The sequence below is a fragment of the Ranitomeya variabilis genome, chromosome 2 (genome assembly GCF_051348905.1).
Source record: "Ranitomeya variabilis isolate aRanVar5 chromosome 2, aRanVar5.hap1, whole genome shotgun sequence".
Classification (NCBI taxonomy): Eukaryota; Metazoa; Chordata; class Amphibia; order Anura; family Dendrobatidae; genus Ranitomeya; species Ranitomeya variabilis.
The window spans coordinates 95000923-95027885 of NC_135233.1; the positions used below are offsets into that span (position 1 = coordinate 95000923).

At 46.2% G+C, this 26963-nt stretch overlaps 1 protein-coding gene across 8 annotated transcripts in view; it reads right to left on the bottom strand.

Moving 5' to 3' along the window:
- Positions 1–26963, bottom strand: part of LOC143804537 (protocadherin Fat 4-like) — a 285900-nt gene extending 258937 nt beyond the window's left edge. For 7 of the 8 annotated variants that reach the window (XM_077282725.1, XM_077282731.1, XM_077282727.1 and 4 more), the window contains exons 1-8: positions 26753–26963; positions 24920–25059; positions 22135–22194; positions 20749–20826; positions 2915–3025; positions 2606–2719; positions 1533–1623; positions 1054–1166 (exon numbers count right to left, since the gene is read on the bottom strand). In XM_077282725.1, coding sequence (XP_077138840.1) covers positions 1054–1166; positions 1533–1623; positions 2606–2719; positions 2915–3025; positions 20749–20826; positions 22135–22194; positions 24920–25059; positions 26753–26822 — 777 coding nt within the window. In that variant the 5' untranslated portion in view covers positions 26823–26963. The remainder of the gene's footprint in view (positions 1–1053; positions 1167–1532; positions 1624–2605; positions 2720–2914; positions 3026–20748; positions 20827–22134; positions 22195–24919; positions 25060–26752) is intronic. The other variant, XM_077282732.1, reaches the window with a different exon arrangement.

Consider the following 26963-nt stretch of genomic DNA (forward strand, 5'->3'; position numbering starts at 1 on the left):
CCCAAAAAAAAACACATTCAAGAAATCTACAATGTCCTGTGGTTGAAGTCCTATGTCTTCATTCCTCTGTCTTCTTCTAAGGCTATTCTAGTTGTGACTTTCCTGTTACTTCCAATATCATTGTTACCATACACCCCAACTTTTGAAGAAGGCAAAGAGGGACAAAGGTTGCAAATTTTAGGCCATGCCCCTGACCACACCCATTTCACAACTAGTCGCACCCATATCCACACCCCAACCACACCCATTTAGCACTGCTAATCACACTGTTTCCTAAACAATAATTATAAACAGAAAAAAATATGGCTACACAGTGCTCCATACAGTATAATGGCCCCACATGATATTGTGTCCAGTATAATGGCCACACAGTGCTCCATACTATACAATGGCCACACAGTGCTCCATACTGTATAATGGCGACACATGATGCTCCATACTGTATAATGGCCCACACATGATGCTCCATACTGTATAATGGCCCCACATGATGCTGTGTCCAGTATAATGGCCACACAGTGCTCCATACTGTACAATGGCCACACAGTGCTCCATACTGTATAATGGCGACACATGATGCTCCATACTGTATAATGGCCACACAGTGCTCCATACTGTATAATGGTCCTACATGATGCTATGTCCATTATAATGGACACACAGTGCTGACCGTCTCTGAATGTAACAATGTTTTTATAACTTTCCAAATATAGTTGAATGTTTTATATCCATTGAGCTGGATCCCTTTTCTGTAAATTATGAGCGTTTTTGTCCCTGGCAGTGATGCTGCTCTGAACTTTGGAAAGAAATGGACTGTTTTGGTGAGGTGGCTTTCCTTTCTGTGGTATTGTAACGATACCTACAGTACTTGTACTATGCCTGCTGTCCCCTATTACCACCCTCCAATGTATTGTTCCTACTGACCCCCTTTTCAAAGACCAGTATTTCTTTCATGCTATCACTAGTGTTTTCAGATATCAAACTTTCAGAAAAAACCCTCTAATGCATGAGGAAGAATTATCAATAATTCTGTTGTTGCCAACAGCACGTTACCTTAATTTCCACAGTGATAAGACTGACCGTTTCCCTGTCGATTTTCTTATTAACAGAAATAATTCCATCTGAATGGTCAATAGAAATAAATTTCGTAAACTCAGTCGGGTACACTGCAATAGAAGAACAAATATTGTACCATGTGAATGTTTGCCGATGTGGAGTGGTGGTCTTCTGCCACCACACATTGTTTACATCTGCTGGAAGCAAACACCTGATCCGTGGGTTTTCTGCATGGTGGACGGTCACTAATCTGACATTGATGACCATTCCCAAAGATAAGTCATCAATATCAAATGGTTGGAAAACCTGTCTAAGAATGAGATGTGAGAATCACATGAAAATCTCAAATCATAAAACCATTTTCTCTTCTATGCAGTAGTTCTTCGGCCTGGCCGACTAGTTGAGGAACATTAATATTTTACACTTTACCCCTTTAAACAGCTGCAAGATTATTGTACATCTTCAACAACACTTACCCTTTCTGATTGAATAAGATACAGTCTCATTTATACCAAGATCACCATCAACAGCTTTTATTGCTTCAGGATGAGTAGATATTCTGCCTGTCTAGAAATTAGAAAGTGACAACATTTTCATGAAAAAAGTAGACTGAATGAACACTTCACTGTAAATACTAACACATAATTTTGCTTTTTGCCTGCACTATGAAGAGCACCCGTCAGCAGGTAACAGATGGTCGGTTCTTGGTTTTATTTGTTTCTTGTTGCCTCCCTGAGTAATTATTTTTTTCAAAATCCAACATAGGTTCTATAGAGATGGCCTTTTTATTTAGTGCTACTTTTTAATGTCTTTACAAGTGGGTGGTGCTCACAGTATCATAAAACAGCGCAGCCTAAAGACACGCCCTAGAGGATCCTGTGAGCAGCACTCCCTTGTAAGGACCATAAAAAGCAGCAGTAGATAAAAAAAATCTCATATCTCTGGAACCTTATTGTGAATTTAAAAAAAAATAATCAAAATACTCAGGAAGGCAGCAGATATAAAATAAGAACAAAAACTGTCAACTTTTGAGCTGGGGACAGGCTCTCTATACAGATAATGTGTCAGATGTTTTTCACCCCCATTACCGCCAAGATTATATTATCATTATACTCCATTACTGTGTAAAGGTATATTTTATAGCCTGAGAACTGTCTCATTTTGGTGGAAAAGACATTAGACGTATAATGCCAATGTCCACTGTATATAAATCACCTGTTTGCAGTTTAGGAGGTGGAGATGCTCCGGAGACAAGTCAAGCTACAATTTGGCTTTATTGCCAACCCCGAGGACAGTGCACCACCCCAAGAACAGAGGTCAGATTGGGCAGTATTAGGACACCCTTAACTTTTCTGAGGAGAGCCTTCACTTCCTTGACTGAAAACAGCTATTCGGCATGGTATGACCTTGGGCTACTATGAACACCTTTGCAAAAAACAGGAGTTGAAAGGTCAAGTTAGTTGTGGTGGTGGTTTGGGGGCATAAAGCATTGGACAAGTTCTATTTAGCAATAAGTAATATATATAACTGGAGGTAAATAATGTCTCACCTGATTTTCTGATATCGAGCCTTCATATAAAGGAAAAATAAAATGAGGGTTCATAGTATCGACATCTTGTATGTCTATAATCACAGGCACCACGTTAAAATGGCCCGAAGGGTCCTTCATTGAGTATAGATAGAAAATGCATCAATAAATGTACACTTGAAATTCTTGTGAAATACATAAAGCAACATTACTACTATCATTATTATGTATGCGTTAGTACTGCCTACATCTAATCTCATGACTCCGTACATCTAGTGATATGAATATTAGTAGCACATACATAGTACATACTATTTGTGGCCGCCTTACCTCAGCTCCAGCATAAAGCTCAAATTTGTTAATCAGGTTGTATTCTAAAACTTTTGCCAATGTTATCTCTCCATTTAATGGATTCATGTGAAAATAATCATTTTCTGGTCCCTGTATTAAAGAAAAATACTCTATAAATAAAGAAATAAGCAGTTTCGGGCATAATTTGGATCATAAATACTTTGGTAAGTCTATATATGCCTGTTAAGAAAATTTCAATACATCTGCATTTGTTTATGGGTCAAAGTCAAGGCTTTGCATCTGGATATCCCATGTCCTTAGGATCTTCATGAATTGGCTCTTTCTTTTACTTCCTCCTCCCTATAAATTGGGCATATGAGTGATAGATTTATCCACGGCCAACTGCTCCACCTGTGGGGAAGGGGGGGGGGTGCATGAAAATAATGGCTATGGAGAAAGAGGTTTAGTCTTTTGCTCTAAAGTCCCAGCATGGGTCTGAGTTTTCTGATTACTCATGCAGTGGTATGTGAAAATTTGTGAACTGATTTTTCATATTTCTGCATAAAACTACATTAGGTTTTCATACAAGTTCTAAGTAGTAGATAAAGAGAATAAAATCAAACAAATTGGTCAAAAACAATATACGGTACTTTTGAATTTGTTTATTGAGTAGAATGATCCAATATCACATGTGCATGAGTGGCAAAAGTATGTGAATCTTCAGGATTAGCATATAACTTGAAGGTGAAATTAGAGTCTGGTGTTTTCAATCAATGGGTTGCCAATCAGGGTGAGTGTGTGGCCTGTTTTATTTAAAGAACAGAGATCGATCAAAGTCTGATCTTCCTAACATGTTGGCCTAAATGTGTCATGGCAAGCACAAAGGATGCTTCTCAGGACCTCAGAAGAAAAGTTTATGAAGCTCATTAGACTAAAAAAGGTTGCAGAATCATCTCTAAAAATGTTGGCATACACCAATACAGAGTCCGACAGATCATGCATAAATGGAGGAAATTCAAGACCATTATCATGCAACACCCCAGGGAACCGGTAGTTGCAGTGATGTTGCCTTCCTTTCAGGGAGGGTGATGTCCCGCTTGGGGGCAAGGGAGATTCTCTCTATCAGAAAAGGCACTCACATTCAACACATCTGAATCTAGGCCAGGAGGGGGAGCTCAGGACCCGGATTCAGGGGAGCTTCCTTAGATTTTATGTATCCTGGTCTGGAGGAGGAGTCAGTCAGTCTGAGAGAGGAGAGCAGAAGGACATCTGGAGCAGATGTAGGGGCCAAGCAGCCACGAGGGAGCTGCTACCCCTAGAAAGAGAGATATCGTGAGGAGTTGAATAGTGGAGGTGCTTAAAGGAATGAAGCACAGAGAAGGAAGAGGCTCAGCAGGGGACCAGTGGAAGGACACGCCGGGAGCTAGAGCGCAGAAACCGGGTACCGGGAGCCCGAGGTCGTGTTGTTCTCCAGGACGAGCTGCAGAACCGGAGGGCATAGGACAGTATGTCAATTGCCTGCATCAAGTCTGAGGTGAAGCAGTAACCTTAGAGCCTGGGTCATGATAGAGACCCTATAAACAGGCTCAAACTGCCTATCGTACAGACATCTGTCTTAGGACAGGAGAGAGGGGACTTGCAATAAGCTTCAAGCGGCAGGGACCTAATCAACTAAATAGCGCAAGTAGGAAAGGCTTACGGACCTCACCTGGGAGAAGGATCTCCTATTGCCTCCAAGCCGACTGGACCACAGCTACCCTGCACTTAGTACCCTGAACTGAGGACTGCTACCATCAGTAAACCAGGTAAAAACTGCAAACCTGTGTCCTCGTTCTTTGCAATACCATCCACCACATCATTGGTGCACTACACTTGGAAAGTCCTGGGGACCCCGCTTCACCTGTGGGAAGCGTCACCATGTTGCTGCATACCATCACCCCAGAGGACCCCTTTAAGCAGCGTCGGTCCCCACTGACCGAACACCACAGGTGGCGTCACGAACAATAGACTTTATTCACAAATCCCCTTAAAGACCTTTCCCTTTAATTGGGCACCCAGGGCCATGGTGTCACGGGGAGACTAGATGAGCGAGAGCTAATAACCCGGGCCCCTGCAATTTCCCTCAGACTAGGGAAATCCTAACTGACCCTCTACCTGGAGTTTACACTGATGGTGTGCATGTGCAGGCCTCGACACTCGCCCTGTCTCCTGTTTCAACCCTAGGCTGAAACCAACCGCCCACCACCCAGTGAAGAGGTAATACACCAATACCCACAGTTAGCACAGACAAGGATAAAGGAAAATATACACCACGCCGCAGTCACTCAGGAATACACTATAAATGTGCAGGGCAAATTAAATACAAATATAGGAAGGAGTAAATAAGACAGGAAAATACACCACCAGCAACGAATCTCCAACAACCAGCTCTCCACTCCGGACCGAGATAACAACGCACAAGACAGAAGCTATAATCGGCGACACCCAATGATCCGGAGAACTATTTAAAGGCCATAGGCATGGCCCAGCTTCCAATCCGAGGATCAGGTACATTAACCCCGGAACAGCTGGACAAAACCTAGCCGACGCCAATGAGCAAATAGTGGTCAAAAGCGGAATTACCGCTGTCTGTCGAACGACCTGGTCTGAACAGCGTCCGACATGACAGTACCCCGCCTTCTACGAGGGACCCCAGGGCCCTCACGGCTTATAGGACCCGGCTTGTCTGGATGGCGACGATGAAAAAACCTGACCAGCCGATCTGCATGAATATCCGAGGCTGGTACCCAGGACCTCTCCCCAGGCCCATAACCACGCCAGTGTACCAAGTACTGTAAAGTATAACGCACTACACGAGAGACAACCACCTTGGAGACTTCAAACTCCAAATTACCATCCACCAAGACTGGAGGTGGCGTAGGCGCCGCGTCCACAGAACCCACCACCTTCTTTGGAAGAGACCTGTGGAACACGTTGTGTATCTTATACACCGTAGGGAGCTCCAATCGGTACGCTACTGGGTTAATGACGGCGGTGACCCTAAATGGACCAATAAAACGTGGACCCAATTTAAGGGATGGTATTTTGAGTCTTATGTTTTTTGTGGATAACCACACCCAGTCATCCACACTCAGGTCCGGACCTGGCACACGCCTACTGTCAGCCACACGTTTGTACCTAGCACCCACACTCAACAGGCGCTGTTTAACTCTCCTCCAGACTGATGATAATTGTGCTCCTAACTGATCCTCCTCCGGAACGCCGGAAGAGCCCCTCTGACTCAAGGTACAAAATTGAGGATGTAGCCCGTAAACACAAAAAAACGGAGACTCCCCAGACGACTCCTGGCGGTGATTATTGATGGCAAACTCAGCCAAAGGAAGAAAGGTAGACCACTCCTCCTGGTTATCAGAGACAAAGCAGCGTAAGTACTGTTCCAAATTTTGGTTCATACGCTCAGTCTGACCATTTGACTGAGGATGGAACGCCGAAGAATGAGACAACTTGATCCCCAGCCGTGAGCAAAATGCTTTCCAAAATTTTGCCACAAAATGAGACCCCCTATCAGACACAATGTCAGACGGAACCCCATGAAGTCTGACCACCTCCTGCACAAATACCTGAGCCAGAGTCTTAGCGTTAGGCAACGAAGGCAAAGGCACAAAGTGCGACATTTTTGAAAACCGATCAACAATCACCAAGATGACCGTGTTCCCAGCTGATGAGGGCAAATCAGTGATGAAATCCATGGAGATTTCCATCCATGGCTTACTAGGTACTTCAAGAGGAAGTAGTGTGCCAACAGGACGGGAGCGGGGCGTCTTAGCCCTAGCGCACGTGGTACAAGCTGACATGTATGAGACCACATCCTGTCGGATCTTGGGCCACCAAAACCGACGTGACACCAACTCCAAGGTATCTCTAACCCCTGGGTGGCCAGCCAGGACAGCATCATGATGCTCCGCCAAAACCTTTAAGCGGAGATGAAGCAGTACAAAAGATTTGTTGATGGGAAGCTCAGATGGTACCTCCTCCTGAGCCTCGGCAATCTCAGCCTCAACCTCGGTAGTGAGAGCCGAAACCACAACACCCTTTTGGAGGATGGGTACTGGATCCTCCCGAGGTTCACCCCCCGGAAAACACCTGGACAGAGCATCCGCCTTAGTGTTTTTAGACCCCGGTCTGTAAGTGACAACAAAATTGAACCGCGTGTAAAACAATGCCCAGCGAGCCTGCCTGGGGGACAGACGCTTGGCTGACTCCAAATACAGCAGATTCTTATGATCGGTAATAACAGTAACCTGATGTACCAACCCCTCCAAGAAGTGTCGCCATTCCTTAAAGGCCAACTTGATTGCCAACAACTCCCTGTTGCCGATATCGTAGTTACGTTCGGCGGACGACAGTTTCTTGGAGAAATAGGCACACGGACACAAACCACTCAAAGATGAGCCTTGAGATAGTACCGCCCCCACACCAACCTCAGACGCATCGACTTCCACAACAAAGGGTTTAGATACGTCTGGCTGCACAAGAATGGGGGCTGAAACAAAACTGTTCTTAAGAAATTCAAATGCGCGCACAGCAGCCTCAGGCCAAAAGGAGAAATTGGTACCCTTTTTAGTCATGTCAGTTAGCGGTTTAGCAATGATGGAAAAATCCTTGATAAATTTCCTATAGTAGTTAGAAAACCCAAGGAACCGCTGAAGTGCTTTCAGGTTATCAGGACGTTCCCAATGCAGTACCGCTTGCACCTTAGCGGCGTCCATTTTAAAACCAGAAGCAGACACAATATAACCCAAGAAAGGCAACTCTTGAACAGAAAATACACATTTCTCAAGTTTAGCATACAGCTTATTCTCTCTGAGAAGCTGTAACACCTGCCTGACATGATCTAAATGAGCATCACGGTCGCAAGAATATATGAGGATGTCATCTAGGTACACGATAACGAATTTCCCCAAAACATGCGAGAACACATCATTGATGAAATGTTGGAACACTGCAGGTGCGTTAGTCAACCCAAAAGGCATCACCAAATTTTCAAAATTACCCTCAGGGGTATTAAAAGCCGTCTTCCACTCATCACCTTGACGGACTCTTATGAGGTTGTACGCCCCCCCTGAGGTCAAGCTTGGTAAACCACTTAGCACCCGCCACCTGGTTGAACAAATCTGGTATCAGTGGCATCGGGTATGGATCACGAACCGTAATCTGGTTCAACTCCCTGAAATCCAAACACGGGCGTAATCCGCCATCTTTCTTCTTCACGAAGAAGAACCCTGCTGCCACCGGCGAGGATGACGGCCTGATGTGCCCTTTGCTCAAGCTTTCAGCAATATAATCTTTTAACGCTTGTCTCTCCGGACCGGAGATGTTAAACATCCTTGCTTTAGGCAACTTGGCCCCTGGTTTAAACCTGATAGAACAGTCATAGGGACGATGTGGCGGCAACTCTGAGCAACCGTTTTCAGAGAACACATCCACAAAATCCAGAAGTGACTCCGGAACGCTTGAAGTCACCACAGCCACACATGTGGCCAGGCAATTCTCCTGGCAGAACTCGCTCCACTGAATTATGTCCTGAGTTTTCCAGTCAATTACGGGGTTGTGCATAGACAACCAAGGAAAACCCAAAACCACCTGAGCAGGAAGATTCCTGAGCACCTTACATGTAACCTGCTCGGAATGTAGAACCCCAATGTGGAGTTTCACCTCAGCCACAAATTCAGTAATCTCCCCCTGAGAGAGAGGAGTAGCATTGATGGTGACCACGCGGATAGGATGAGACAGTTTTTCAATCCTAAAACCTGCTGTGTGCGCAAACTCCTCATCAATGAGATTTGTGGCTGAACCACTATCCACAAAAACAGTAATTGGCAGCTCACTGCCAGCAATGAAAACCTTAGCAGGGAGCATGCATTGAGAAACCACCATGGAGGATATACATAAGCTCAGATTGGTCTCCTCCACACCCTCTGAGCTTAGAAGTTTTCCGCCGTTGCGTTTTTCTTAGACAGAGGACAGATGTTAACAAAATGACCAGTTTTACCACAGAAAAAACAGGCTCCCTGCTTCCTGAGCTCAGGGGCTCGATTCTTAACATGTGATACCCCTGCGATTTGCATAGGTTCCGTGTGCTCACCTGCAGCAACCTCACGTGAACCCAAACCTTCTCCCATAGGCGGTGTCTCATGCTCCCCCTGACGCAAACGGCGATCAATGCGGACAACCAGACTCATAGCGGAATCTAGAGAAGCAGGAGTCTCGTACATCAGAAGGGCTTTTTTAACCCTTCCAGAAACCCCATGAATAAACTGACTCCGCAATGCTGGATCATTCCATTGTGTATCGATCGCCCAGCGACGAAATTCAGAACAGTAATCCTCTGCAACTCGCCCCCCCTGGCGAGTAGTGCGTATCTTAGATTCTGCTAGAGCCATTCTGTCAGGTTCATCGTAGATATTCCCAAGAGAAGAAAAAAAACTCTCCACAGAGTCAAATGCAACAGAATCAGATGGCAAAGAAAATGCCCATGCTTGGGGATCCCCGCTTAACAATGACAACACCAGGCCCACACGCTAAGCCTCATTACCCGAGGAGATCGGGTGCATACGGAAATATAGTTTGCAAGCTTCACGAAAAGAAACAAATTTACTGCGTTCCCCAGCAAATTTTTCAGGCAAAGGGAATTTAGGCTCAGCAACTCTTCCTGTCGCTCCAGCTTGCAGATTATATACTGCTAGTCCCTGTTGCTGAACTGCTCCCCTCAACTCAGTGACCTGTAGGGACAGCACCTCCAACTGGCGGGTTATGGAAGTCATAGGATCCATGACAAGAGAGAAAAAAAAAAAAGAGAAACCCCCTTTTTTTTTTGTTGGGCCGATTATAATGTCACGGGGAGACTAGATGAGCGAGAGCTAATAACCCGGGCCCCTGCAATTTCCCTCAGACTAGGGAAATCCTAACTGACCCTCTACCTGGAGTTTACACTGATGGTGTGCATGTCCAGGCCTCGACCCTTGCCCTGTCTCCTGTTTCAACCCTAGGCTGAAACCAACCGCCCACCACCCAGTGAAGAGGTAATACACCAATACCCACAGTTAGCACAGACAAGGATAAAGGAAAATATACACCACGCTGCAGTCACTCAGGAATACACTATAAATGTGCAGGGCAAATTAAATGCAAATATAGGAAGGAGTAAATAAGACTAAGGAAAATACACCACCAGCAACGAATCTCCAACAACCAGCTCTCCACTCCGGACCGAGATAACAACGCACAAGACAGAAGCTATAATCGGCGACGCCCAATGATCCGGAGAACTATTTAAAGGCCATGGGCATGGCCCAGCTTCCAATCCGAGGATCAGGTACATTAACCCCGGAACAGCTGGACAAAACCTAGCCGACGCCAATGAGCAAATAATGGTCAAAAGCGGAATTACCGCTGTCTGTCGAACGACCTGGTCTTAACAGCGTCCGACATGACACATGGACCGGGTCACAGCCACTGTGACATCCCCTTTAAGACCGGACCCGGTACCGAGTACCCCGCTGCCCTGGCGGGTGTTCCAACTTGGCGTCATGAACAGGATGGACCAACCCAGCGAACTGGGTCATGAGCGCCTTAGAGACTGTGATTTGCTGAGAGACTGTGCACTATAAATTGCGCCAAAACCTCCGCCATTATAGCACTATGTGGCGTGCAGGAGGAAATCTGTGCGTTGTCATGGGCGGCACCTGGAGGAATGGCGCGAAAACCATGGCCGCCCCTCAACAGTACTACTATGTCCGAGAAATATGCCGATCAACTAGAGAGGTCCGCCTCCTGATCTGGGATGGCGGGGAGAAGAAAAGGAACTGCGCCTCGAAGATGGGCGTGGCACAGCAAAACCATGGGAAACAACACCGAGGAGGCAGAACCCATAATCAACATGGCGGAGGGAGGTGAGCGGACCCCGGAGTGTGGGATGGAGCAAGAGGACTCTCCCAGCCTGGACCTGCAAGAACTGCACCCGTCAATGACGATGAACCTGGACCTCCTGCGGAGAGAAGTGGAGGAACTGACCCGCAACTCATGCGGTTACAGAAGGAAACCATGACCTGGTGGAGAGAGTCCTTGATCGGAAGTCTTGCCGGACGACCGCTAACTACCCTGACCGGTCCGGAGCCGAAGAGGAGTTCCAGTGCTCCGGAGGCAGATGTAAGGGGCATGACCCTGACAACCCCGATGGCGGAAGGCCCAGGAGACGTTCCCGACTCACCTCCCCTGCTGTATACTCCAGACCAGGGTTACGAGGCCTTCGATGACACGCCACCGCACCTCGAGGGTATCCCAGCCACTAGCTCGACACCAACCTCTGGGCCCAACGACACCTTACTAGGCCCCTTCCTGATCCCGCCAGTACTGCCACCCGGACAGACATGTCACCGGCTACCGCCTACAGCAGATGACAGCTCCGCTAATCACCGTTAGTGGGCCCCAGGCTAGCTCCCCATAACCCATGATATTTGCAGAGGGACAGACGGAGGAAGACATGGTCGCGCTCCAGGGTGAGATCCCCATGATTACCTGGTGGGAGCAATGCAGGCACCGGGAGGAGAGAGAGCGACAAGAGTCCCTAGCTCGTGAAGCGGCATTTGAGAAAAGAAATCTGGCAGGGAAGGCCCATATGCGTAAGATCCCACGGACAGAAAGAGGACCACTGCGGCTGGGGGAAGTAGTGATTTTCAATAAGCAGAGAGGCTGGGGATTCATTAGGGAAGCCGGGATGATAAATTAAATCTTTATTAACCAGAGGGATGTAGAGTCCCATCTACTGGAAGGACATCCTGATAGGGACCTAAATGCTGGTGACCGTGTGACCTACACCCATCCCATTGGAGAGAAAGGATGGTATGCATTAGACTGCAAAAGACGTATATCACCCTTGGTTCCCGAAAAACATAACAGCCCAGGCCAGGCCAGCGCTCAAATGTGACCAATCCACTCAGACACCAGTAGTGGAACCAGCCAGCAGACCTTGGTGTGCAGTACCAGTAGAGAGATATGACCCTCAGTTTTCCCGTTCAGGAAGTAGCAGTCATCCTGAGCAACTTTAGAAGGACTAAATCTGCACGTTTCAATATGATTGCAAATAAGTTAACTGTTTCAAAGTTTCATTTAACCTGACCAGGTTTCCATTTAAGGATTTCATTTGTTTAAAGACAATCGAATCATGGACGGTGAATGGCTCACAAACTGTACTGTAAATAGTTGGCACCTCCTTAGGTGCTTTCTACTGGTTTTACGTGGAACCCTTAAAGGGACGGCTCCAAAGTTGCCTTTAATTGTTAATTGTTTACATAAAGACCTGAAGCAAAACCCGTTGGCGTGGCAGAATACTGGGTCTGGATACGTCTTGCAGCCCACCTAAGGCCTATGTTGGGGGTTGATAACAGGTCCCTCGCATCGTTGCTGCTGTTCAAGAATATGATTGATGGACTTGAATATTAATTTGAATAAAACAATTGCACTACCTCAGTATTGAGAAAAGTTAGAAAGTTAGAATTAATTTTGATATGCTAGAGTTTTGTAGATTAAACTATGCACTTTTTGACCAGATAAAGTGTTGCACTTTTGAATAAAAAATGTATGTGATGTAGCATACCTGAAAAGGTAGTTGAAGGTTAAGAGAGAAGTTGAGCACTTTAATTGTGAAGATAAGATAGTATACCCTTACAGGGTAATTGTACTGCATAGTTTGTGATAGTACGGTTATATATTTTTTAAAGTTAACATATTGGTTTAAATATGTTTGCAACGTTCAAATTTTAATTCCTCCCGACAATTTAAGTCAAAGTTAATATCAATTTGTTATACGTGTTCTAAGCATTCAAAAAATGTATTTGCAAGTCTCATTAATGCCTATTTGTTTATGTTTTCTTTTTCCCAGTCCGGGAGCACTGGAGTTAATGGGGGAGAGTGGAACACCCCAGGGAACCGGTTGTTGCAGTGATGTTGCCTTCCTTTCAGGGAGGGTGATGTCACGCTTGGAGGCAAGGGAGATTCTCTCTATCAGGAAAGGCACTCACATTCAACGCATCTGAATCTAGACCAGGAGGGGGAGCTCAGGACCCGAATTCAGGGGAGCTTCCTTAAACTTTATGTATCCTGGTCTGGAGGAGTCAGTCAGCCTGAGAGAGTCTGAGAGAGGGGAAGAGAGCAGAAGGACACCTGGAGCAGACGTAGGGGCCGAGCAGCCACGAGGGAGCTGCTACCCATAGAAAGAAAGATATTGTGAGGAGTTGCATAGTGGAGGAGCTTAGAGGGAAGAAGCACAGAGGAGGAAGAGGCTCAGCAGGGAAACAGCGGAAGGACACCCTGGGAGCTAGAGCTCAGAAACCAGGTACCGGAAGCCCGAGGTCGTGTTGTTCTCCAGGACGCGCGACAGAACAGGAAGGCATAGGACTGTATGTCAATTGCCTGCATCAAGTTTGAGGTGAAGCAGTAACCTTAGAGCCTGGGTCATGATAGAGACCCTACAAACAGGCTCGAACTGCCTATTGTACAGACATCTGTCTTAGGACAGGAGAGAGGGGACTTGCAATAAGCTTCAAGCGGCAGGGACCTTATCAACTAAATAGCGCAAGTAGGAAAGGCTTACGGACCTCACCTGGGAGAGGGATCTCCTACTGCCTCCAAGCCGGCCGGACCACAGCTACCCTGCACTTGGCACCCTGGACTGTGGTCTATTGCCATCAGTAAACCAGGTAAAGACTGCAAACCTGTGTCCTCGTTCTTTGCCATACCATCCACCACACCATCGGTGCCCTACACTTGGGAAGCCCTGGGGACCTCACTTCATCTGTGGGAAGCGTCACCATCTTGCTGCATACCATCACCCCAGAGGACCCCTTTAAGCAGCATTGATCCCCACTGACCGAACACCACAGGTGGTGTCACAAACAATAGACTTTATTCACAAATCCCCTTAAAGACCTTTGCATTTAATTTGGCGCCCAGGGCCTCGGACCGGGTTGCAGCCACCGTGACATCTCTTTAAGACCGGACAAGGTACCGAGTACCCTGCTGCCCTGGCGGGCATTCCAATCACTCTCCACAAGAGATGGTTGACCAACAATCGTATAAAGGTCACGGCGGTCACAAGGAACCCAAGGTAACCTCTAAACAACTAAAGGACTCTCTCACATTAGCTAATGTTAATGTTCATGAGTCCACTATCAGGAGGACATTAACCAGAAATGGTGTTCAAGGCAGGATTGCAAAGAGAAAGTCATTGCTCTCCAAAAAGAACACTACTACTCATTTACAGTTTGCTAGTTATCACCTGGGCAAGCCAGAAGGCTATTGGAACAATCTTTTGTGGATGCATGAGACCAAAATAGGGCTTTTTGGTTTAAAAGAGAATCTTTTTGTTTGAAGAAAGAGAAAAAAAAATATTAAAGCATAAAACCTCATACGATCTGTGAAACACAGTGGTGGTAGTCATAGTTTGGGCCTATATTGCTGCATCTGGGTCTGAATGGCTTGCCATTACTGAAGGAACAGAGAATTCTGAATTATACCAGGAAATTCTAATGGAAAATGTAAGGACAAAGGTATATGAGCTAAATCTCAAGAGGAGCGTGGGTCATGCAGCAAGTCAATGACTCAAAGTACAGAGCAGACTAGTCGCGCTACAAAAGAATGATTACCGAAGAATAAAGTTAACATTTTGGATTGGCAAAGTCAAAGTCCGGACCTTAATTCTATAAAAGCTTTGTGGAAGGACCTGAAGCATATAACTCCTGAAGCGGATTACTCTATATCCATGTGGGAGCCGGTAGGTGAGTATTAATGGGCTTGTAATTTTTTACAAATTCAGCCCCCTGGGTAAACTTTTATCTTTCCCGCCCAACATCTTTAAACCTCCCTGAATCTGAAGACTCTCCAATTCAAAACATTAGGTTAGTGTGTCGGCTGTTTAATGAAGCTGTAGCGCCCCCCCCCCCCCACTGCCGCAGGGCCGAGGGGTACCCGGTACCGGGCCTCTGAGTCTCTGCTCTGGGGTTGTCACGGTGGCTAGGCCCCGGTCCGTGACCCTGCCGAGGGGCGCACAGTGAATGATGTGGATAGACATGATGGATGATGGTAGTGATGAGGCTGTGGTGGTGCGGTGCGGTAAATAACGAGGACACCAGGTTGCAGTCTCTTTACCTCTTTACTGAAGATCTCTGGGTCCTCAGTCCGGAATCCGGATAACCAGGCTGCGCAAGTCCGGCCGGCCCAATGGCACCTCCGGAGTTCTCCTAGCAGGTGGAAATCTGTGCCTTCCTTCTAGCGCTAGGTGTTGTGGTCCTTCCCTGCTGTGCTTACAGAAAGTCCCCACAACTGTTGTGTCTGTTTCTTAAGTTCCCTCACAACTCGATTAGATGATGTTCTGCTAATCCTCCGTCCCTCCCTGGTGTTCTGGTTGGGACGGCACCCGTTTGACGGGTAGGCTCGGAGCTCTTCCGGGACCCTAGAGTCGCCCCTCTCCACAAGTTGCCCCCCAAGACTGCATAGGTGATTAAAGTTAGACAGCCCGCCTTAGACTGACTGTCCTGCCGCTGTTTGGAGTATTGCTTGAAGCTGAATGTTATGATACTCCCTCGGCGTTCCGGCCACCGGTAGTGCGCCTCAGTAGGATGTTGCTTCGGTCTTACAGCACGACTCCTACTGGTATTTCTCGTTTTGCGTGATCTCGTTTCTCACTCAGCACAATCTATCTCGCTTCTAATCCTTCCTTGGGCACCGCCGCTACCCGGAGCAGGCACGGTCCCGTTACGTTCGTTCAAGTTGCCAAGCCTCTGTCAGGATCCCACCCCTGACAGAGACCCTACTGTATCTTCCCCCACAACACCCTCTGCCACAAGGTGTTGCCTGGTTCCAACCCAGTCAGCTTTCTGATCTAACTTCCTGCCTGACCCCCAGTTTACCCACTATGGTGGGGAGTGGCCTAGTGAATAGAACCCTTAGCTCCCCCCGGAGGCCCGACTGTGAAATGTATTGGTGTCTGTGATACCTGATCAGATGAACTCCTTCAGTGCCATCAGACGCACCATAGCTCCCCATAGTGGCGGAGCCACAGTATTGCAACGACCAGGACTCTGGGGCGCTGCAAAGCCAGCACCCACAAGTAATGGCACTCGCAGAGCTCATAGGTTACTGTGGTTATGTATTATTTTGTTGGAAGGATCCTCCAAACACGATGTAAAAAAAGCGCCCCATAGTGGTGGAGCCACAGTATTGCAACGACCAGGACTCTGGGGCGCTGCACTCCCCCCTGGTTAAACACAGTACTCCGGGACTGAGAAGAAAACAACAATACAAGTCAGCAAAAAGACATACAGTTTTGTTGAGTGCAATAACAATAAGTATACTTAAACAGAGCTTTCCTTTATTGGAGGTGAGGACACTTTGAACGTTACAAACATGGTTAGATATCATAGCAACATGCTATAAATAACTTTTCTTACCCAACCGGGTATTCTAGTAAGTGCAAAATTGTTGAACAATAATTTAACATTGCCTTTAAGGACATACACTCTGAATCCACTAAAGACCTTCCTATAATCACATTATAAGGTAATTTAACTTTTCCATTCTCCTTCTTTAAATCTGCAGGACCGCCTGTCCTAACGGCACCAGACCTACTGCCTCTCCTTTCTATGCAGGACCGCCCCGTTCAGCCCGGGCCTACTGCCTTTTCCACTACTATACACAGTATAGAGCATAACATTACTTTCAGTTTAAGAGCACCGAGCCATTTTTTTTACATGACTCCTCTGAGGACTCAGGGTTCACCTTCTACCCCCACTATCTATCAACATTATCAAAACAGTTTCTTTTATCGAACATTAAACCTTCTCATTATCTTTCTCACTAACATGCATGCTGGACCCCTCGTCTACCCCTACGGGCCCACTGCATCCTTCTTCCATCTTTCACTTTTTCTTTTCAGAGAACATCATCAGCATTTCTTTACAATTAACTGGTTGGATACATATAACTCTCTCATATAAACATTATCATCACTTTCTTTCATCAAACATTATTGCTATCTGTCTTAAAGCAATATCACCATTTACGTGCAACAAATGAACATCCCCTTTAAGAGGGGAACAAGTCTCTATGAGGTAGCATATCTTCTCAAGCTACCAGTCCGTACTCAGCAAAGGTTCCAGTGTGGTATCTTCACAAAGAGTCCTTTTTGAAGTAAAATCAGTAGGGAGCACCTTTAATAAGGTGCAAACTATGTACAAAAAGTTTGTATCATGCACTGTTCATGATTTCAGCAGTTCTGGAAACTTGTGCAAAACTTTAGAAAAATAAACAAAACAACAAGGATCCCGGGTCAACAAAAGGATCCCTTTTAGAGTTAACCCTGGCCGGGTTTTAGCAGCAACATAAGAGAACTGTAACTATTTACATATTTAAAGCAGTATACGGAAACATCTACTCAAACCACCCAGGAGGCAGCACCGGCGGGGGCAACCCCTTTGGGTATTGCGAGCCGCCCGGTACTGCATAAGGGGGTCTGTCGTCCCATCTGGGGGTCTGTGTACCCACAGTCTTCAGTCCTTGAGCAGTAGACACGCTGGTCACCTGAGGAGGTTCCTGCGTGGCCACAACAGCGGTGGAGGTCATGACGCGGCAAGTTGTGGTCTTCACAATTGTGTCTGTTGGGGTGACCACGGTGGTCTCAGTGGTAATTGTGGGCCGGTCACAAGGGGGCACCCTGGCCACGGGTGACAATTTTTCGGACACCCTAGGCAAGGGGGTCGTGGAACTGTGCCTCTTGTGGACGTTCAGGGCAAACCACCCCTTCTCCCCAAGGTGCCGGGTGTAAACGACATCATCCCCCGGATAAAGATCCCGGCCTGGGTGGCCCGCTCTAAGATGCGACTCTACATCCCGCCGGTTAACAAAAACTTCGGCATAAAGACCCGGTTCCTTTATAAAGCCCCAGCCTCCACGGAGCTTAAAGTCAATGACGGTGCCCTGCCTGCGCGGGGCCTGCTGAGCAGTGGGATCCTTGCGGGCCCGGTCCTTAACCGCCAGGTCTTTTTGATGGTGGGCCTCCAGCCCGGCCTGGTATGTCTTCTCCTCCTCTTTCCACTGTTGCTCTAGCTGGACCCGGTATTCCTCCCAGCTTAGGGTCTGTACCATCTCCCCTTCCTGGGTCTTCACCCCGGGGAACCCCATAAGGTTAGAGCCCGGGTTCATCCAGCGACACACTGTGCGCTCTGCATGGACTTCACACAGCAGGGTGGTTGGCGCGATCGGGGCCTTCATGCGGTGTTCCATGCCCGTGGCCTCCTCCCAGGGTAACAGGCGTTGGAGTCTATGGGTCCCGGGGAGAGGGGGTGCCGCAACGGGGCCTACTAGTAAGCCCTCGGCCGGTGGGACGGGGTCGGCGGACTCACCAGCCGATGCAGGGGCCTCCTCCGCGGCAGATTCCTCCGGCGGTGTCGACGAGGATCTCAGCGGCTGCTCCGGTGACGGTGCAGGATCCGACGCCTGAGGACCTTCTTCCGGCGCTGCCTGGTGCGGATCCTGGGCCTTCATGTTCAGTTGGAGGAGTTGGTCGATCAGGCTCTCCATCTCGACCCGCAGAAGTTCAGTGCTGTCCACGGAGAACGGGCTGCTGTGCTCATCCGGGTAGTTGGGGGAGACTTCCACTTCAACCCCACTGTCGGGTTCGGAGCTGCTGGCCATAGCGTCCTCCACGTGGGTCGCTTCCTGGTCTTTTTCCCGCTCTCTCCTTCATGGGCGGTGTCGTTTTCTCGGTCTCCGCCCTCCATTGAGGATTAGGAGGCGGATCTCTGCTGCTGACGGACACGTCCTCACGGTGCAGAAATATTTAGACTGGGCGGCCATTGTTGTTCGCGCTCTCCAGCTTGCCTACGCCCACTCCATGCCCCTCTTCATCTCCTGCGCTCTCCTCAGCGCTATAATGGCGGCGGATTTTTACGGTAAATGGCGCAGCACAGTCTTTGTAATAAAGTACAGTCCAAGCACAACAAATCACAGTTCCAAGGCACACATGACCTGATTCTTCAGGCTTAAGTAGATCCTGTTCGTGACGCCAAGTTGTAGCGCCCCCCCCACTGCCGCAGGGCCGAGGGGTACCCGGTACCGGGCCTCTGAGTCTCTGCTCTGGGGTTGTCACGGTGGCTAGGCCCCGGTCCGTGACCCTGCCGAGGGGCGCACAGTGAATGATGTGGATAGATATGATGGATGATGGTAGTGATGAGGCTGTGGTGGTGCGGTGCGGTAAATAACGAGGACACCAGGTTGCAGTCTCTTTACCTCTTTACTGAAGATCTCTGGGTCCTCAGTCCGGAATCCGGATAACCAGGCTGTGCAAGTCCGGCCGGCCCAATGGCACCTCCGGAGTTCTCCTAGCAGGTGGAAATCTGTGCCTTCCTTCTAGCGCTATGTGTTGTGGTCCTTCCCTGCTGTGCTTACAGAAAGTCCCCACAACTGTTGTGTCTGTTTCTTAAGTTCCCTCACAACTCGATTAGATGATGTTCTGCTAATCCTCCGTCCCTCCCTGGTGTTCTGGTTGGGACGGCACCCGTTTGACGGGTAGGCTCGGAGCTCTTCCGGGACCCTAGAGTCGCCCCTCTCCACAAGTTGCCCCCCAAGACTGCATAGGTGATTAAAGTTAGACAGCCCGCCTTAGACTGACTGTCCTGCCGCTGTTTGGAGTATTGCTTGAAGCTGAATGTTATGATACTCCCTCGGCGTTCCGGCCACCGGTAGTGCGCCTCAGTAGGATGTTGCTTCGGTCTTACAGCACGACTCCTACTGGTATTTCTCCTATTGCTTTGATCTCGTTTCTCACTCAGCACAATCTATCTCGCTTCTGGTCCTTCCTTGGGCACCGCCGCTACCCGGAGCAGGCACGGTCCCGTTACGTTCGTTCAAGTTGCCAAGCCTCTGTCAGGATCCCACCCCTGACAGAGACCCTACTGTATCTTCCCCCACAACACCCTATGCCACAAGGTGTTGCCTGGTTCCAACCCAGTCAGCTTTCTGATCTAACTTCCTGCCTGACCCCCAGTTTACCCACTATGGTGGGGAGTGGCCTAGTGAATAGAACCCTTAGCTCCCCCCGGAGGCCCGACTGTGAAATGTATTGGTGTCTGTGATACCTGATCAGATGAACTCCTTCAGTGCCATCAGACGCACCATAGCTCCCCATAGTGGCGGAGCCACAGTATTGCAACGACCAGGACTCTGGGGCGCTGCAAAGCCAGCACCCACAAGTAATGGCACTCGCAGAGCTCATAGGTTACTGTGGTTATGTATTATTTTGTTGGAAGGATCCTCCAAACACGATGTAAAAAAAGAACATCAGAAGTCAATGGGGGCTTAAGGGATTTTCTGGGATTTTTAATGATGGCTAATATTTTGGATTAACCATGAATAATTCTGAAATCCCTACGATCAGTAGAGAAAAGGGCAAGAAGCAACCTAAATGAATGAATAGGGTGGAATCATCTGCAAATAATTCATGACACAATCAGACCACAATGCACGCTACCATATGGAAGGAGGTAGCACATTCTCATATCGGCAATGTTATAGCTTCCACAAAACAATAAGACCTCTTATTAGTAGATCAGGGTGTGTGGGGGGGATTTCATTGGTTGTACTACCATCAATCATATGTTTACAGTATATATCTAATTAATAGGCGATATATGTGGGGATCAGTATATAAATAGACAACGACCTTCTAATTCTTGGAAGTTTAAGCTGATTATCTGAAAAAGATATCCATAAAGTGATTACAGAAAAAAATATAACCGATATGGTGTCAATGAAAGACTTACCGACAGACTGTACTTAATGACAGTTGCATCTCTATCTTTGGCTTCTACTTTTAGGATTGTAGCATTTACTTGACAAGTCTGAGAGGGAAACACATAATAACTAACATTACTTACTCTGCCTTAAAGGAGTATTCGCATTTTTGTAAGTTATCTCATACCTCAACATTTTTTATTTATTTTTTTTTGGGGGGGGGGGGGGTGCGTGGAGGGGGAAAAGTATTTGTCTAAACTAATAACAATTGAAAAATTACATGGCCGGTTGCAGATTTAATAGGCAGTAACTGCTGGAGTCTTCTGAAGTCGGACTAGCAAGAGGTGATTATATGACAGATGGGGGCCATTGAATAATGATGCAGATGGAGTCACTGTATGCTTTGCTTTGACATGCATCGTTTTCGGCCATATACGCCTACTGTAGATGGACTGCTAAGGAGGGATCTACCTCCGATAAATGTCGAAACACTTGATCATCATAGCGCCTGCCTCATGTGATGGCCAAAGCTAAGCACTCTTTACTTTGTTCTACTGGGGAACCTTGCTAATGAAAGGCGAAACGCGTCGAGTGTATTGTATATGTACTGATCAGGGTGCTACATATGTGTCAATGAGTTGAGCTTACTATTATTCATTGTTTGTTGAATGGGCAATTTAGACACTACCCAGGATGCCACATATATACTGATTATTCCAGCTTATTATTATTCACTTTTTAGCTGTGTCTACCTCTTGTGAACATAACAATGGCAAATTGCCATCATATTTCTGTCTTTGTACTTGTCTGTGCATTTGCCCTTATTTTGTTTTTGGTGCTTAATGCGCACCTTGTCTAGTACCATAGACTACAGGGTCTACTAGGGCACATAAGGGCGAGTCTACATTGAGAGGAGAACCATCTGCATATGTAGGATGCCAACCTCTGCGGGTAGGTAGGAATTGATATACAGTGGGTACGGAAAGTATTCAAACCCCTTTACATTTTTCATTCTTTGTTTCATTGCAGCCATTTGGTATATTCAAAAAAGTTAATTTTTTTTCTCACTAATGTGCACTCTGCACCCCATCTTCACTGAAAGAAACAAATGCAGAAATTTTTGCAAATTTATTAATAAAGAAAATCCTTGCCACCTCCGGTAGGCGCATACGGCCGAAAATGATGGATGACAGAACACACAGTGACTCCATCTGCACCATTACAGTCAATGGCCCCATCAGCACATACGGCATACAAGGTTTTTGACGTTAGCTCCAACTGAACGTATTATTAAATGCAGTGTGAAAGCATCCTAAGACACCCATCTTAAAAAAAAATTGTAATATGGCAAAAAAACCTTGACAAAAATAAATTAATACACACTACTGTATTTCATAAAAAAAACTATAGCATACCTCTAGAATGGAGGTTCTGTAGCTGTGCTGAACAAACACCGGTTCATAGTCACGCTTGTCCTTGATGGCAAGAAAATAACACGTGGTTACATTTTGCACACAGTTTCAATATGAAAGAGGCTATATCACCATGTCAGAAGTGGCCAGGTTTTGCTGTTACATTATTCCTGCTGCTCTCCTGAGTATTCCGTTGGTTTTCTTTTTTTAAATCGGCCGTACGGTTCCAGTGATTTGGGCCTTTTTATTTAGTGCTTCTTATTATATTTTAATAAGTGGGCGTGGTTTACAGGGTAATTATGCAGTACAACCTAAAGACACGCCCCCAGAGAATCCTGCATGCCACGCCCCTTTTAAAGACTATTAGAATTAGAACCAAGCAACAAGGCCCATATCTCTGGAACCGTATGATGGATTTTAATAAAACAAAAACTGGATTACTCAGGGGAGCAGAAGGAATAAAACCACAGCAAGAACTGGCTTCTCTTACATGATGACAGGTTCTCTTTAAGTGCATATTACGACACTTGATATTTATCCCCTATATACACGATAAGCAATAAATGTCATTGGTGTCACTACCACTACAACCATTCGGATGTTCCTCCTCACTGCAAGACCCCAGTAAGGAGGAGTTTGAATGGACTTTGAGCTTGCATAGTGCTGCTGCACTCAGTGCCAAGGGAACTGATGACAATAACTAATAGTGCTAACTCGGTCTTGTACACATAGAATGGAGGAGGAATCTCAGGAGCCATGCTTCATTCAAGATGGTGTTCTGAAAAGCTGGGTTCTTGAATTTAATAGCCCTCTTTTCTCAATCACTGGTGATCTCAGCAGTCAGACCTCCAGAAACCAGTAATTTATTCCCGATCTTATGGAATAACTATTTTGACATGAATTTTCAAAGTAACTATATCAGCCTCATTATTTAAAGGGAACCGGTCACATGAATCATGCGGCCTGAACCACAGGCAACAAGGATCAGAGACATGGCACCTTTGTTATGCTTGTTTTAGAATGAAATGCTGCAGCAGAGTTTAAAACTTAAGCTGGAAATGAGGTGACTGGTAACATAAGTGTGTCCCTGGCAGCTTCTCGCCACCCACTCACGTAGATTGACAGGTCTCTCCATGTACATACAAGTAGGGAGAGACCAGTCTATCTGTTCAGGGCAGTGACGCCGGGAGGACCTGCTTCCTGGACTCGTCATCAAAGTTACCTCCTCCGAGGATATTTTTCAATTACATTTTCCTCTGAAATGCAGCAGAGTAACTATATTTATAATGATGGAGACTGTCTCTGTCTCATACAGCGCACAGTTCGGGCAGCAAGAATAATGTGACAGGTTCCCTTTAAAGAGCCACTATGATTTACATTTTTTTAAATGATCAGTACAACCTAATGCATACATCAGATTGGTGGTGGTCGAAGTACTGACACTGATTGTAAAAAAACAAACACTCTGTATTGTGCACTCAACAGGCTGAACCACTGAGCCTCTGTCTGAACATAGCCACAGAGCCGTGTACAGGCTCAATAAAAAGTCTATGAATCAGGCAAAAGCTTAGCGCTCCTGCACCCAGACCCCTATCAGTCTGATGGACATATTAGACAGTACCTGACATTTTTTTTTAAATGAAATGATAAGTACGTACTCCTTCATAATGAATAGAGTTCATATTGTGAAATTGGTTGACAAATGCATTTTACATAGTGATGAGCGAACATGCTGGGATAAGGTGTTATCTGAGGATGCTCATGTGCTAACAGAGTACTTCCAGCGTAGAATCACATATACTGCGATCCATTAAACATTCTTCTCCAAAAAAAATCCAAGACTTTAGCCAATATGTTGCCACGTGTTGTAATGTGTTTTTATTATGCTATGACTAAGGGCAGTACTGCCTGAAACGCGTCAGCTTGTTTTTAGGATGCACTAATAAAGGATAAGATTTTATTCTGCTTTCATCTCCTCCATTCAATATTTGCATGAGCTGGATAAGTGAGTGATTTGCATTTTCACCTGGGAGTCGGCTAGCAGGAAATTGGTGGTGATCCGTGCTCTGCACATGTCTATTGAGAATTGGACTCTAAGGGTATGTGTCCACGTTCAGGATTGCATCAGGATTTGGTCAGGATTTTCCATCAGTATTTGTAGCCAAAACCAGGAGTGGAACAGTTAGAGGAAAAGTATAATAGAAACATATACACCACTTCTGTATTTATCACCCACTCCTGGTTTTGGCTTACAAATACTGATGGAAAATCCTGACCAAATCCTGATGCAATCCTGAACGTGGACACATACCCTTATACGTCTGGTTTGGGTGAGCTGATGAAATCCTAGTATTTGCATATCAATAAAGTGTCTACAAAATCCCAAGCAACAAAAAAAACTATCCAGTCTCACTGTCTTGGGTGAGGGCTTGACATTTCTCAGACATGATAGAGCTGGCAGATTCATATTTGGGCAGTCTTAAGGCCGCCATACACATTAGTTAAATGTTGACCAAAACCTGCTTATTTCGACAGGTCCTCCTGACTTGCTCAACAGATGTCAGGTGAAAAAAGGCTTTGGCTTTTGGAACTTTTGTTTTCAGAGGGAATAAGGCTGTGCCAAATATGTCTGGCAGTGGCTTTCTCTTCTCCACCTGTGAAGAACACATAACTGCTCAGTCAAATCAAGCGTTCATGTATATGGGGGATTCGAGATAACTGTCGAGAAAATTCTCTCTTGTGTGTGGCCAGCTTTATTCTTAAGTCTACAGTAGCTTCAAGTGGTTACCAGATTATTAGCAGTCAATGGTGTTGTGGATGTCGTTGCATCATATTTGATTTCCAATTCCCCCAACTCCTTTGTTGTGTGATTTTCTTGTAGATGAAGAGTCGAATATACAGAGGAGCGTGATAATGGCTTACCACCACCTATTGGATAAAAAATTTTCACATCACCAGTTATTTACATTTGACATGTTTTAATCATGAGGTTGCATCAAGTTTTAGACCTATTTATTATATTTTTCACACACTTTTTCCTGTTTTTGACAAACTGCATGGCTAAGACTGGAAATGGGTTGTGGTTGACAATACAAAGTGGCATGAAGTAAGCCAAGGAAAATGTGGTATAAAGTTAGACAAAAGGCGATGAAGATGGAAAACAAAAAGTATATCCAAAAAATGAGACTTTATTATGAAAAATGATAACAAATATAACTCAGCAATTAAGCCTCCATGCACTACGCCAGAAATCTCACTCCAGTCAGGTACTGGAGTGAAATTTCTGGAGTAGGAAATGCCACTTCTCATCATGAATGCTGCCATTCTCCGATCCCTCCCCAGCTCCACCCATCTGGGAGAAATTGCATGACTCGGACTGTCTTCACTCCTTCCTATGTTGGGGCTTCATGGTGAAGCTATGCTTGGACAGCGGTCCTTTCCTTGGGCACAAAATTACTCGAACAGTGCTGCTGACTTTACTCCTAAATATGGTATCCTTGGTGTATCTTCAGACTGCTTAGAATAGATTAGTAAATCTGCCCCATCACTTCTAAAATCTATAAGGCTGAGTGCATTTGCGCTGCGTCCAAAACACGTTCTACATTACAGCCAGTGGATGGGGTTTATAGAAATCCTATGCCCACTGTGATTCTATTTAATTCTGTGTAAAGTCAGGTTTACGAGCCGCAGCATGTCAGTTTCTGTAGCGGAGATGCTAGTCTCTGCTGTGCATTTTTACCATTTGACTGTCATTACATGCGGTAAATCCTCTTGTACTAACAAGTGCAGTAATTAGAAAGGAGCGAAAATATGCTGCATCCAAAACGCTGCTAGTCCTGAGCGTTGGCACATAGTCTTATATGTTGGGAAGGAGTTATGATCAAAGTAGAGTGGACAATAATCAAGTGGTGTTCATGAATTATATTCACTTTGTAAATACAGTTATCTCTTTCCATCATAGACAAAGTAAAAGCCTTCAGCATGTGCACTCCTGGAAAACTCAGAAACAGATTCCTTGCACTGAACTTTACACTTACTTCAAATGCATAGTAATGTAGGAGTCAGACGGGTGTATAAATCAGAGCGAGATCGGAACGCAATGCACGGACTGGCTGGCGGCTCTCCTGAAGCAAACATGACAGCTGCATGTATTTCTAGGAGCTGTCACACTGTGGTCGGGAGAGCTGCCGGCCAGTCCGTGCACTGCGTTCCGATCTTGCTACGATTTATATGGCCATCTGACTGTGGCCTCAGTCATGTGACTTTTTATTGTATCTAATTTGAGGATTGTATGATTGGGAATAAAGTAACATGAATATGACCAGCGTATAAGTACAGAACAATCCTCTAAGGCCGGGGTCACACTTGCGAGTGCAATGCGAGAAACTCGCGCATCAATACCCGGCACTGCCGCCAGCACTCGGGACCGGAGCGTTCAGCTGTAAAGAAATACATGCAGCCGTACACTCCGGTCCCGACTGCCGGCAGCAGTGGCAGGTATTGATGCGAGAGACTCGTGCGAGTTTCTCGCATTGCAATCACAAGTGTGACCTCGGCCTAAGAGGATACAAAATGACAATCTACTATACAACGTTTTACTACAAAAATTCAAATGACTTACCTTGAACACAAAGGTACAAAGCAACAAAATGTAAAAGTAGAAAATGTACTAATTGTCTTGGCATCTCCATGAGTCAATAATGAGCCTAATAAAGAATCTGTCCTCCGTAGATTATTACAAGACAACTGATTGTAGCCAGTAATCCCAATGGGCTACACAAACTCGCACTCATGCTGTTCTCTCCGACACGTCTGTAGCCTCCATACTTCTC